Here is a 13,213-nt window from a genome sequence, read left to right as displayed (position 1 = left end):
ATGACTTTTGTGATTTCAGCTGAAGTATAAAGAGCCAACATACATTCAGTACACTGAGCGTGCACGCCGTCATAAAGCCAAACAAAGATGGCTTTTTCTCCAGCTTTCTTTGGAGAATATATCACTGTGTGTGTCAGTCTTTATCATTCGAGTTCCGTTTATTTTCCCCTCTGACTTTGCGGAGGGAGTGGCGGCGGGCTCAGCGTGAGTGGAGCTCTCAGAGAACGGCTGCTCTAAACCGCACACATCACACTCCGGGGCATTCTGACGTGGCCTTGCTTTCCAGTGCATCAAACACTTTGTTGTTGTTATTTTCACTTATTGTGATTAAAGTTCAGCACGATTATTCATTCCCTCCGGAATATACAGTATATATTTTTCATTTTCACATTTGTAGGTTCGAGGTGTTTTTTTTTTTTTTTTTCTTTTCACCAGATAGTGCTAATCAGGCGTATTAATATTTCGGGGGAAAGAAGCGTTTTGGTAAAAACCGTGACAGAACATTATGGTTCGGGGCTTCGGCACATCAAAGGCCTGTTTGAAAAGCTGTTTATTTATTTGTTGTTTTGAACGGGAGACCACTTTTTGCCTGACCTTGTTTCTGCGTGAACTCAACACATTAACTCTGCTTTGTGTTTGAGCTCACAGGTAAAAAAAAAAGAAGAAAAAAATCATTTCACATGACCTTGCACATTCTGAGGCGTAGATAACAGACCTGCACATAACAGCCCGCCGAATTTTGTCGTCCATACAGTTTATCAGTGCTTTTACACATTTCAGAGCGTGCCTGCGTGCACTACTACTAGCGACACTGCTGTGTGGGTGTGGGCGTACTTTTTTTAACTTGTTTTTTTGCATGAACGGCTCCTGAAAACATGTATTTTTATCTGCTGTACTTATTTATTTATTTATTATCGGATGAATGCAGAAAAAGGAGCGGATCAATCAGTTTTATCATTCCTTAACAGCAATAAAGACGAAATAAACAAAACATTTTACTTCTCTTAGGATGCAAAGTGGATCCTGGCGTTGAGACTGTGAACGCAGCTCTATTCAGAGAACGAAACGTTTGAAATGGCTGTGCTAAGAGATGTTTCTTCTCTTTCTGCTTGTCCCCTTCACCCTCCCCTCCCTGACTGTACAGAGTGCAAGTTCCACTGCACCAATGGGAATTGTTTGCGTCTGGGCTCGCTGATCTGCAACCAGCTGAATAACTGTGGGGACAACAGCGATGAGGAGAACTGCCCCGTGGTCACCCAGCACCCTCCACCAGGCATCTTCAACTGTGAGTGCTGCAGGATGCTGCTCCACCTCTGTGCCTTCCTCTCTGTACCTCACACCATCAAACAACACAAACAGATACAGACTCACGTCTTCAGCTTCCTCTCTTTCCTCTCTGCTGTTTCAGTTCTGCTCCCTCTGGGGTCTCTTTGTCGATCCCAGTGAGCAGATATGAGGTGGATGCTCAGGTGCAACATGAGGGTTGCACAGCCTTTTTTGGTCGTGGTACTGCAAACCACCTTTCCATGGAATATAGAGAGTTTCCTTGGCTTGATTTTGTACAATAACAGTTTTGTGCCACGCAGATCCAAAAGGAGGTGAACGCCTGCACGTCATCTCAGCACAAAGATCATAAACCTTCATCAGGCATTAAACAAACAACATGATAACCATTAACTTTATAACAGAGCCACAGGCTATGGAGTCACATAGAGTCAAATCACAGCATCATCTGAGACAATAAGACATTCAATAATTAATCCAAATGCATACAGAAGTCAAAATACACACGCAATAAACCTATCAACACTGCTCATATAGAAAATGGAATGCAATAAAATTCTATGATGAGGAAAATGTTGGGGAAAGGCACTGATGAGAAATATTAAGAAGAAAGATGTTTTCAGCACTCACAGGCGTCACAGAAGAGAAAGACGTTGATTTTTTATCAAACATGACCACTGACTGAGAGAGACGGACGTGTGACACACGCTCTGATACGGTGGGCAGAGGCCATGAATGAACTCATCAATAAAAACAATGACGTGTTGGTCTAATGAAGTTTACGACCACTACAATCTGTTTTTGTCCATTGAATGTCAAATATTACTCAGCGTGGTGAAGACAGTTTGTCCACCTTCTGTCCTGATAGCACCTCAGGAGCTTTGCTGCTGAATGGACAGCTGGTCCTGAGGACAGAGACATGTTCCACAGGTCACATGTTGTGATCATGGAACAAATGAAGGCTTCAGTTGTGCCCACCTGACACTGATGTGTTTCCCAGCTAAGCCCAAATTATACCTTCAGAATCTGCACGTCCATGCATGCATGACATCATCGAATATTCTCGCTGTGCAAAATTCCCAATCAGCTGAAGCTCATTACCGTTGCTCATGGTGCAGGTAAATAAGCTGCATCCCTGATTTATTCATATCCATCTAAAACATCCTCTCACAACTCCTCTACCTTTCCATTTCCATGCAGTTTTTGTTCGAATCTCTTTGCTGCTCTCATAAGCACCCCCCAACACACACACACCACCACCACCCCCACCGAGCCCTCCACCAACCACCTCCTTCTACCTCCCGCTGAGCAGCACTGTCCAGGGAACGAGATGAGAGTGTTCCCTCGACTCGTCGCGATCAATGGAAACAGAGAGAGAGAGAGAGAGAGACACAGAGGGAAGGAGACGGAGGGAGAGATACACAGAGAGAGAGGGTGAAGGACACCAATGGGCTACGATGGCTGTCTGCCAGGCCACTTTGATGTGCTGCAGCGTTCTCTTTCAACAACTTTTAGGAGGAGAGGGAAAACTTTTTGCAGCAGAACTTTCATCCTCAGCTCTGTGTGTGTGTGTGTGTGTGTGTGTGTGTGTGAGTCTGGCAGGTTCCTTACCTTCCCCTCCGTCTCTTTCTCTCACCCCTCCCTCCCTCATTCACTCCCTACCTCATATGCGCTCCCCCTCTCAAACCTGCCAGCCTTGTTGTTTTGTAAATGTATCCACTTTTTCTCTTTCTGTCTACCCTTCTTTTCCTCCACAAGGCACTAGAAGCAACCTTTTTTTTTATTTTGGGAGGGAGGGGTTGGGGGTGGGGGTGGGGGGTGCACTCATTTCCAATGGATAGAATCCTGAGCCGGGTACTTAAAATATTTAGCTGTCTAGAGCGAATGTTAATGTAAGTGTCTGTGGCCGGCGTTATGGGAAAGCTGTACAATGATTGTAATTTTCTGAGCCGGTGCACATTTTCTGGTGATGCCTGAGAGACACAAGAGGGAGAGAGGGAGGGAGGGAGGGAGAAAGAGAGGGATGCTTGGAGGGAGACAAGGAGAGAGAAAAAGAAAAAGGAAAGGAGAGATTGCCAAAAAGAGTGGCAGGGGATTGAAAAGAGTACAGACAGACTACTCAGAGGGAGAGGAGAGAAAAGGGGGAGCTGGAAGTAAGACAGAGGGCCAGACAGAGATATGGAGGTAGATGGGGGGGGAGGGAGGGGGGGAGAGGGACATAGAAAATGTTTCTGTGGTAATGGAGTTTGCCATCTTGTTGTAGCCGCTGGCTGTTGCCGTGGCAGTGGCAGACAGATGGATCATGAATACTGTCTAGACACACTGCAGCCTGACGCCCTGCACCTCCTCTCCTCTCCTCTCCTCTCCTCTCCTCTCCTCATTCCTCCTCTCCTCTAGTCCTCCTCTTCTCTTCTCTCCCCTCCCCTCCTCTCTTCTGTCCTCCCCTCCTCTCCTCTCCTCTCCTCCACCTCCTCTCTTCTCCTCTTCGCTCCCCCTCTCTTCTCCTCTCCTCTCCTCTCCTCTCCTGTAGGGGCTTCTATGTTAAACACAGATCATTTACTCAGCTCACCACTGATGATATTCTGTTTTATTCTGAGAAAAAAATCTAATAAAAATTGGTTTTAAATAGCATCTGTTTGTCTGATGGGAGACAGAGGCTTAGTCATATTGGTGCAGTTTCCACTTGTAAGCGTTAGACCTTTTCCCTGGCAAACATTTGGACTTATCAAAGCATGAAAAGCACAGGTGTAACTCTTAACATTAACATTAGCTCCATCCCATTTAGGTGTCCCAGTAAGCGACTCCAGTGAGTCAGCAGGAACAATAGCAAGGCCCCGGGAACTCCCTGAAAGCGCTGCAGTCATTATTAATGCTGTTCATTACACCTGTGAATTTCCTGGAAAGACTGGTCAAATGTCCTCTGTGAAAAATGTCTGTGTTGAATCAATGGAAGCACAGTTAGCATCACCCACAGCGGCTGTGGCTGTGTGGATGAGGAAATTGGAGCATTGGCAGTTATTGAGAAATCAGAAGAAAATCAACAGAGGAAAATGTGGATGAATGCACGTTTTCATGCACGAGTGTGATGTGAATGTTAAGAGGTGAGTGCATTGAGATTAACACTTGTGGCACTAATTCTTGGCTTTAATTACACCATGGCAGAAGAAGAGGACACAATGAAATGAATAGTTCATGCAGGACTGCTTTGATATATACGTGTCAATATACAATATTCAAACAGGACATAGGACTCATGTAGAAGTCTAAGTGATCTTTGAAAGAGTGAGACCCTTAATCTCATGAAGAACATCTGAGGAAGAGTGTGTGTGTGTGTGTGTGTGTGTGTGTGTGTGTGTGTGTGTGTGTTTTCCACAGTGTGTTCCGCTGCAGGTAAAAAGAGTGAAGCCCACATGCTGCCGTCTCACTTTAGCCAGGCTTGTCTTGGCTCTCACCTTGTTAGTCTCAGCTGAAGTGTGAGGAGGGGACAGGGAAGGAGAGCACAGGATGGTTTGGATCAATGGTCAACTCTAGCTCAGCCATTGATCCCAGTCCAGTGTGAACGGCACTTCAATAGCATCTCGCAAGCCTTCAGGCTCATTGATTGATTCCGTTTGTGTTGGAGAGTCATAACTCTGCGAAGGCTCATTATTGACTGCTCTTCTATTCCAGACTGTCTGAGTGCCTTAGACAGGCCTGTTGTGTACCACTGATAGCTGCAACATTTTTTTTATGATGCAATAAAGTTGCTTTTTTGTCTTGAGTCACACCATTTCTGAGAAAGAAAGGTCACTACAGTGTTGGCGGCAAATCACCCAACTCTGTGGTAGGAGGGAAGGTTAGCCCTGCTTCCTTCTTCCCTTCTGGGTTTTAGTGGAGATTCTGTCCAATGATTTTTGTTTATTTGTTTATCTGTGTATAGATTCAGTCTGCCAACAGTGATTTATTCGTGCAGTGATCATGGTGAGTCTGCATTACGTCTTCATGTCAGTGTTTCAAATGTGGACCAGTTGAAGTGTTTTCTTTCTGCCAGCACATTAGTCCAATGCAATGTCTGATTGAGTCCATGTAAGAGTAGAGCAGGTCACTGGGCGTGTCGATGATGTTTCTATCGTGTGTCTGCCGTGTCACTGGGAGGACTCAAACATCGTGCCTGTATATTTCAATCTTTCATTGATACATCATTAGGAATGAGTCGGTAGCTTCTCCTGCCATCTCCAGTGTGCTGTAAACAGAACAGCACGTTTAGCATCATGTCCTGGCTCCTTCACACTCCTCTCTGGCTCCACCCTCACCTCAACCAAAGCGAGTTTCCAGCAGGTGAGAACGTGTCAGACGTGGACACTCTCCTGTTGTGTGTTTGAGTGTGCAGACCTGGTCCTCCTTGTCCAGAGTTTGCTGACATAATGACTTTTCTATAATTGAGATGCTGTGATCCCATGTTTCAGCATGTCACTGATGAACAGTGGTTCTATCATAAAGGTTAAACAAGTGAACACACTGCATGTCAACATGACAGATTTGTTGTTTCCTTGTGGTCTCATTCCACTTTACCAAGTGATGAGGACTTTACTTATGTAAAGTGTCTTTGAGTACGTTGAACAGTGCCATATAAAACTGATTACTATTGGAATTATTACTTCAAGGCTGTAGTCACTGATTTTTGGCCACTTTGGGGCCACAGAACAAACTGAAAAAACACAACACTGACATATGAGCACCTCAGAAAGTTGTTTTGGCAAATGGGTTAGCAAACAAATACCTATTTACACATTGAGAAACAATATTTCCCAGTTACCAGTATTCACTCTGCTTAGCTCCTCTGCTGAAAGAAGTGCTGAACATCAAAGAGAACTTTAATATGTTTACAAGAGCATGGTAGCTTTATGAGATGACACAGCTGACAGTATGAAACTCCCTAATGACCTCTGTTCACTTCATGTAACCACAGTGTAGCTGGCTCTCCAGAGCAGTGCTGCACCAAATCAAATGCCTCTTTCACCATTTCTTGTATTATCGTTGAGCAGTGAGGAAGTTTGAAGTGACTGACTTTTATCACAGTAAAGAAGGCATTCAATGAGGGCTGGACCCATGTTTCTAACCTTGTACTGGAGGAGCAGGTTTGGTCTCTTGATGAGCATTTAGCGGCGTCTCCAGATTCTCTTTATTTCTGAAGTCCAAATCAAACTTTGATGAAAGAAACCAAAATCAGTGCAACATCACAGCAGAGCAATTTCATGTTTTTATGTATCATCATTGAAGTTTCTGTTAAGTGCTTTTTATTGTCTGGCTTTGTGGTATGGCCACCAGATTAGATTAGTTTGCTTTATGTTTTTCAAGAGCTGGACTGATGTTATCCTTTATACAGCTGACATGTCCAGACACCCACGTTAATTTAATGTTTTAACCTCAAGCAGGCTCAGCCGTATGCTGTGACTGAAGCTGAAACTATTTATCAGTCCTCATTATTAGATCCAGCCCAGTGGCTGTTCCTGTCCCAGTGCTGGCTATCGTAGAACTGCATTATCTTGATTTCTGCTCTCACCCAGACTTAAAAGCATCTGAAAAGCATTTTTCATCCGTCTTCTGTGTTTTTTCCCCACCCGAGGCGCTCCAATTGTCTCTGTCTCTATTTCCTCCCTGCTTTTCATCACTTAGCCTAATCTCATGGTTGAACAAGCCTCTGGTCAGCTGTCGTCTTTCCTCCTCCTCTTTTTTTTTTTTTTCCATCTTCCCTTTCCTCCTTTTTCCCCCTCATTTATTTCTTATTCTCTCAGCCTCTGTGCCTCCTTTTCTTTTGCCTCCTTATCTTTCTTTTCACTCAGTTTTGACCGTACGGCCCATGTTGGAGGACTTGCTGTGTAATTATGGTGTCAACATGGCTGAGTCTCACTCTGTGCAGCTGTTGTCATTGCCAGGACTTGATCTCCACTGTGACTCAGAGGTCAATTAGGCAGCAAATGAATGTAGCTGCAGGATGCTGCTAATTGAATGGTACCGTTGGGTTTAGGAATTGATGGTGGAGCGACGGATGATGAGATGATCATCACTGTGATTAGATGGTAGTGACCTCCAGACCACAGGCATGCCTGGGAAATATTCGCCTGTGTGTGTGTTTGTCTACCTGTCTGTGTGATTTGAGTCCCACAACACATTTACTAAATACACATGGTCTTGAAATGTCTCCAATGTGCGCATTTTTTAAGGATAACATAGAATCATTATCTTACAGTACATATTTTTCCTCCAGCAACACTGTTTTTGGACCAAATTCAAATTCAGTGGCTAAAGGAATGTTGTATAATTGGACATGCAGGCAGCACATGTGGATGTGTGGATGTGTAAATCCAATGCTGGTGAGTATGATAAACCTACATCGTATTTATTTATGACACAAACATGGAGAAAAACTCAAAGACTGAACAATTGAAACCTGAAACGATTGTAATGTGAAAATATTCATTGTGCAAACTGATGTGAAGTAAAAGATGTGAGGCTAGATGAGTGAAACTCAGCCTGGCGATAAGACGACAGAATCAACCGAAGATCTTCTTTTCTTCATTAGGACTAAAATGTTAAGTTTTTATTATTACATTTTTTTCAGTTTAGCTTTAGGATTAGAGTCGCAAGAGGAGGAAAAGAGAACTTGAGAAACAGTTGTAATAAAGAGGTGGGTTTATTAAAACATCAGAAGAAGAGAAAATCTAGAAGTATACAGAAAGACATTACCACCAACTTTTTCAAAATACTCCTCATGAAATACAATATTTAACCCATCTGTTTTATCCTATAAGCTCGTCAGTATATTCAAACACACAGTGTATTAAATCTCTTTCTTCTCTCCTAATTCCTAAGTCCATCACACTATTCCCATTTTTGAGAACAAATGTGATCAAATGTATTCTACAAAATGGCTTCAAGTGTAGTTCCTCAGTTTACTCTGTCTCGATGGCTCGATGGGCCCAAATTTAAGACTTTTCCTGTGAAACATCTGCAGTTATGAATACACAGTGAACTGAAGCCCAGTATGAATGTTAGCTGATGTTTTGACCAATCACGAGGCCCTGCAGTGGATGTCAGACTGCCGACATTTAAAAAAACTGTGCGTCTGAGTCTCTAACCATGGCAACGATGACGTTGAGTGATGGATATAATTAATTCTGATTTAATACTTGTCTGCTATGTCTCATGAAACTCTTCTGGTTTTATTATTTCTCATATCATGAGAAAACAGAGTAGGGTGTCCATGAAAAGACAGGACAAATCGTGCTGCATGTTGATTCAGGAAGGGACAGTGTTTTATTTTTCAATGCAGGACAATCCCATATTATACAAGACTGTGTAGCATGCTATATTCACACCGTCAGCTAACAGCATCGGCTAACACCAGCAGCTAATACAAACCAGCTAACAGCATGTGAAGCTAACCAGCAACACGCTGCTTAACCCGCAAACAACAGAGCAAGCAACCCTCCTCAGCTAACATCTGTTTTTGATATTATCAGCCGACACAGTCGGGTAACAACCAGCCAGGCGACAACATCCATTAAAGCACATTTTAAGCTAACAAGCATGTTGTCAGCGGCATGAGGACCCAAGCCACCAAACAAACCATCAATCCTCATATCACTCTCGGATGTGTGTCGTGTCCAACCTTCATCGGGAAGGCTTGACTTCTACAGACAGTAGCTTAACACCGAACAAAGAGGACGGCGCCTGGCTGCGTGCACGTTCTCAAAGTTCGAAATTGATCCACGGGTTTTATGTCCAAACTGTCTCCCTCTGACTGACCTGATTGTGATTCATGTATAAAATCTGCATCTCAATGTTAGAAGTTGCATTGATACAGAAAATGTAAACATAATTCTTCACACCTTAGTTGTGATTTTTCACACAACTCTCTTTACCTTTCTGCTGCCACACACGGTGATTGATGCGTGATATTTATATTGCTTTACATTTTTGTACTCACAGGACAGCACGTACTCTGGCATTTCGGAGCAAATCACAGTGTGTTGGAAGTAGCTCTTCTCCACATGCATGTGGTATAGGGTTTTGTCGCAAATCTATTATCTGGCAGGTCGAGTCAACTAACTTTATTGTATTGTCCATGGTAAGATGTGAAGGGAGAGAGAGAGAGAGAGAGAGAGAGAGAGAGAGAGAGAGAGAGAGAGAGATTGGAGGGATTTCCAGCTCATTGAGAATCAGATTAGTGAACTTGTCCAGTTGTTGTCCTCAGGCTCTCTGTAGAGCAGCCTGGTTTCTGTGTGGTTAAAGGATTCAGTCGGAGCAGACACAACATGACTAACACTAGGTAAAGCACTAGATAAACACGTTCGCACGGACCTCCCTCTCCCCGTCGCGTCCCTCTCTCAGTCTTACTTTCTGTGCTTGCTGCTTCTCTCTGCATTTCTGTTGTCTCTCAGTCTCTTTCTCTGTCCCCTTCTAAACCCGGCGGCAGTCTTGGAAGCCTGTTTAATATTTTTTCCGGCAGCGCTCAGGTCAGAAATGAGTGGCGCCTGGCTGTAAGTCTGCCGGGCCAATTAAAGCTGACAGCAGCTGCAGATGCTTAAGACCGCCATCGCCCTGGTCACACCGCTGCTTAACGATGACAACTTGAACTCCTGTCCTTCCATATGGTCAACTCCAAAGGCAACCCGCCTGTTGAGTCAGAGAGGGGCGAGCTGGCAGAGGTGACTGAAGCGATTGTTCAGTCCTTTCTGGATATTCATGAAGGTTTAACATGCGAGACGTGTTTGCTTTAGTTTGTGCTGTGAGAGACTGGTCAGTGTTTGACGCTGCTAGAGTGTCTAGTGGACTGAGTTCACTCCAAAATGATGTACATCTCCAAAAAGCCAACTCAGAAGAAATAGGCTTACGTTGCTTGAATGCCACTCATTGTTGAGATTACTGAAGGGTTTTGACTGCATTTCATAAGTGTCATAGAATGTTTCTCAATATTTGAGCATGTGTTCTCTAAACTGAAGGTAGGACTTTTTTTTTTCTTCCCAGAAAAACAGCTTTAAAGGGGCACTCCACCAATTTTACCCATGACGATCAGTTCACTTGTCAAGTACTAGACAGCCTGTGAATACAGCCGTATACAGTCCTCTGTGACTGTGAATAAAGCTTTCTAAAAATGTGAGTTTTTACCTGCCACAGAGGGTCAGATCACTGAGCTGCATCATGGGAGTTCTGCAGTACTGAGGCAGTGTTTTTGGAGCTTGGGTCACACTGTTGACAAAAAGAATATTAGATCTCAGCCACTGCTGCTTTGATTTTTACCAATCATTCAAATACCTGACTCTTGTGAGTCCTCCAGCTTCATGAAACTGCACAACTAAAACACTGGAGTGCCCCTTAAATGTGTTATATTTCATCATCCAAACAGAACTTTAGTGTCAACAAATGAAATCAATGCAATAAAATCATTCGATCATACGTTTAGGTTAACATCAAAACACACTGTCTGGCTGTAATTAATGTATAACTCATGTACATATTATCCTTCATAATGTCAGAGTGCTTTTGAAACTCTGAATACAAACATGAATAATGACCAGCAAACAATGAGCTCTGTGTGATTTTTCATGTCTTGTCACCTCGGAAAAGTTCAACAGATTGGGGCTGGTTGCCTGTGGGGGTTGTTGTTTTTTCCTTCCTCTTTCATGTGAAGCATCATGTGGTGATACTTGCTGATTGGATGACATCCTCTGTGGCTGTAGCCTCACTGGAGCCACGATTCCTTACGCTTCAGTCATGTACATTTTCAGCTCTGGGTGATCAGAATATTCTATTCGTTGTACTTAAATGTGGATGTATGGCTGTCGAGGAAGGCGAACACAAAAGGTAGAAGTAAAGAGTCGCAGGTGGGGCTGAAGCTGTTAGCCAGTGGCACAAATGACGGATCAAGTCACACTTTTGAAAGAACTCTGCCTCATAACCTCTCAGTCCTCTCTCTGCTGTGGGCTCGCTCTAGTGCTGATTGTGTTCTTTGCTTCCAGCGTCGGGAATTCAAATATTCTTTTCAGATATTGGAAGAAAGAGTAGTCTCCAGTGGCGGCTGCTGCAGACTCTATCTGGTATGTGGGTCTACTTCAGTGAAAACACACTCCTCTCCAGTGTTTTCCTTTCAGCATAGTTTACATTCCAGCGTAGATGTAGGATGGAGGATTTCATCTCCAGCTACGACTGTAAGAAAACAAAATGTGTTGTGATGTTACTGTCCGGCTGGCCCCTCCTGAGTCATTAGTATGCATAACAGGCACACTCCGGTGAACAGGTCGAGGTTGGAGGTCAAGGGTGAGTGGAGCTAATGCTTTCATGCTCTTGATTCAGCTCCTCTCGGGTGTAATACCCGCCTGTCAATTTGTTTGAGCTGCGGATTTACATAATGAATTTATATTAGCCAGTGTTCTCCACACACTCCCTCCTTCACTCCCCTCTCTCTCTTCAGTTCCTCTCTCTCTCTCTCTTAGTGTTGCAATTACTCCCCTTGCTCTCTCCCTCTCTCTCTCTCCACTTCTCCTCGTTCTCTCCACCTCCCCTCATCCTCCTCTCATCAAGTTTACCAAGTGCCCAGAGAGCAGAGTGTTTAAATGCAAACGAGCCTCATTTCCAAACTGACGCCACAGCCCAAGTATGCTTCGCATACAACAGCCCGAGCCCCGCTGAGAGGCTCCGACAAGAGATGGATGGATGGAGATGATGGAAAGAGAGAGAGTGACTGATGGAAATGGAGAGAGGAGTGGGGATTCTTGGAAGTAATGTGTGAGCATAAAATAGGATGCAGAGCAGCAGGGCGGCGGAGCTCGTAGATGTCGGGCGCTGTTGACATTCCTGCCAGAGAATAGGTGATGAACAAGCCACTGTCTTATTAGTCATAAGATTCCTTTCACCGCACAATGAGGCATTTTTAATTCATGCGGCATGTGACCAAGTTCAACGTGAGTGTTGAATGTTTTGTTTTTGGCAAAGGAGAACATCGAGACTGTTGCGTACAGTTGCTCCTCTTGTCGTCGTTTCTGAGTAGAGTGCTGCTTTGTGATATGAATGTGTGTAGTACCATTTGTGTGTATTACACTCATTTATATTATTTTTTTTAAATGAAAAACAGTACTTAAATAGCTCACATGCTAAATTTGACATAATGTACACTTCCATATAACTTTTCTAATTCTCTTATTAATTCCACTACTACCTACTTTGATGTTTTTTCAGCAGTTTGAGTTCAACTCTTCTGACTTTGGAAAGACAGAAGAACACTCTTCTTCTTACAAATGAAAAGCTGAACTCATAAGCAATAAAATGTACCTTTGCTCAAATCAGTAGTTCAGAGGTTTTGCTGCTACAGCCTTCTTTGATATGTTATGCCTTGTATGGTGGTTAATGTGATTGCTGACTTAATGACTCTTTTCTGCTCTTCTACTGACATTACATCTGTACGTTTAACATAAGTAATCATCACTTGTGTTTAGCAAAAGTAATGTCGGCCCACTTGACAACTTGTCAGCACTTCTTCCAGGTCTTTCACAATAGAACCTTAACATTTGGCACTTGAAATCTAAGAAAATTAAATGAAGAAGTAGATTTGAATCTATTTTTGTTGAAATAAAATACCCATCTCACCACAAGGTCAGCTAAGTTGGTGTTCGGAAGCTTTGAATTACATCACGTCTCAATCAGCAGATGGCATTGGCCCAGCTGTCATGGAACTGTAGATGCTCAAGGTTTAAACATTTTGTTTCGGTGCATAAAAGGTCAGGTTTAAAGGTCATTCCTGACCTCGAAAAAACTCATCTCAAGCTTTGGTTAGTAGATCATTTGATATGACCAAAGCTCTTAAACAACCACCTTTATGAGACTAATTTGAATTTCCTTTAAAGGTGGGTTTTGTGCGCCGTGTGAAGTGTGTAGAGCTTAACAGCAGATT

General features: G+C 43.4%; 1 protein-coding gene across 2 annotated transcripts in view; it reads left to right on the top strand.

Annotated features, from left to right (window-relative positions):
* Positions 1–13,213, top strand: part of LOC143324388 (low-density lipoprotein receptor class A domain-containing protein 4-like) — a 209,841-nt gene that overhangs the window by 103,948 nt on the left and 92,680 nt on the right. For both annotated transcript variants that reach the window (XM_076736783.1, XM_076736784.1), the window contains one exon: positions 1,145–1,285. In XM_076736783.1, coding sequence (XP_076592898.1) covers positions 1,145–1,285 — 141 coding nt within the window. The remainder of the gene's footprint in view (positions 1–1,144; positions 1,286–13,213) is intronic.

Source organism: Chaetodon auriga, chromosome 8, assembly GCF_051107435.1.
Source record: "Chaetodon auriga isolate fChaAug3 chromosome 8, fChaAug3.hap1, whole genome shotgun sequence".
Classification (NCBI taxonomy): Eukaryota; Metazoa; Chordata; class Actinopteri; order Chaetodontiformes; family Chaetodontidae; genus Chaetodon; species Chaetodon auriga.
This window is presented reverse-complemented; position numbering and strand designations above follow the sequence as displayed.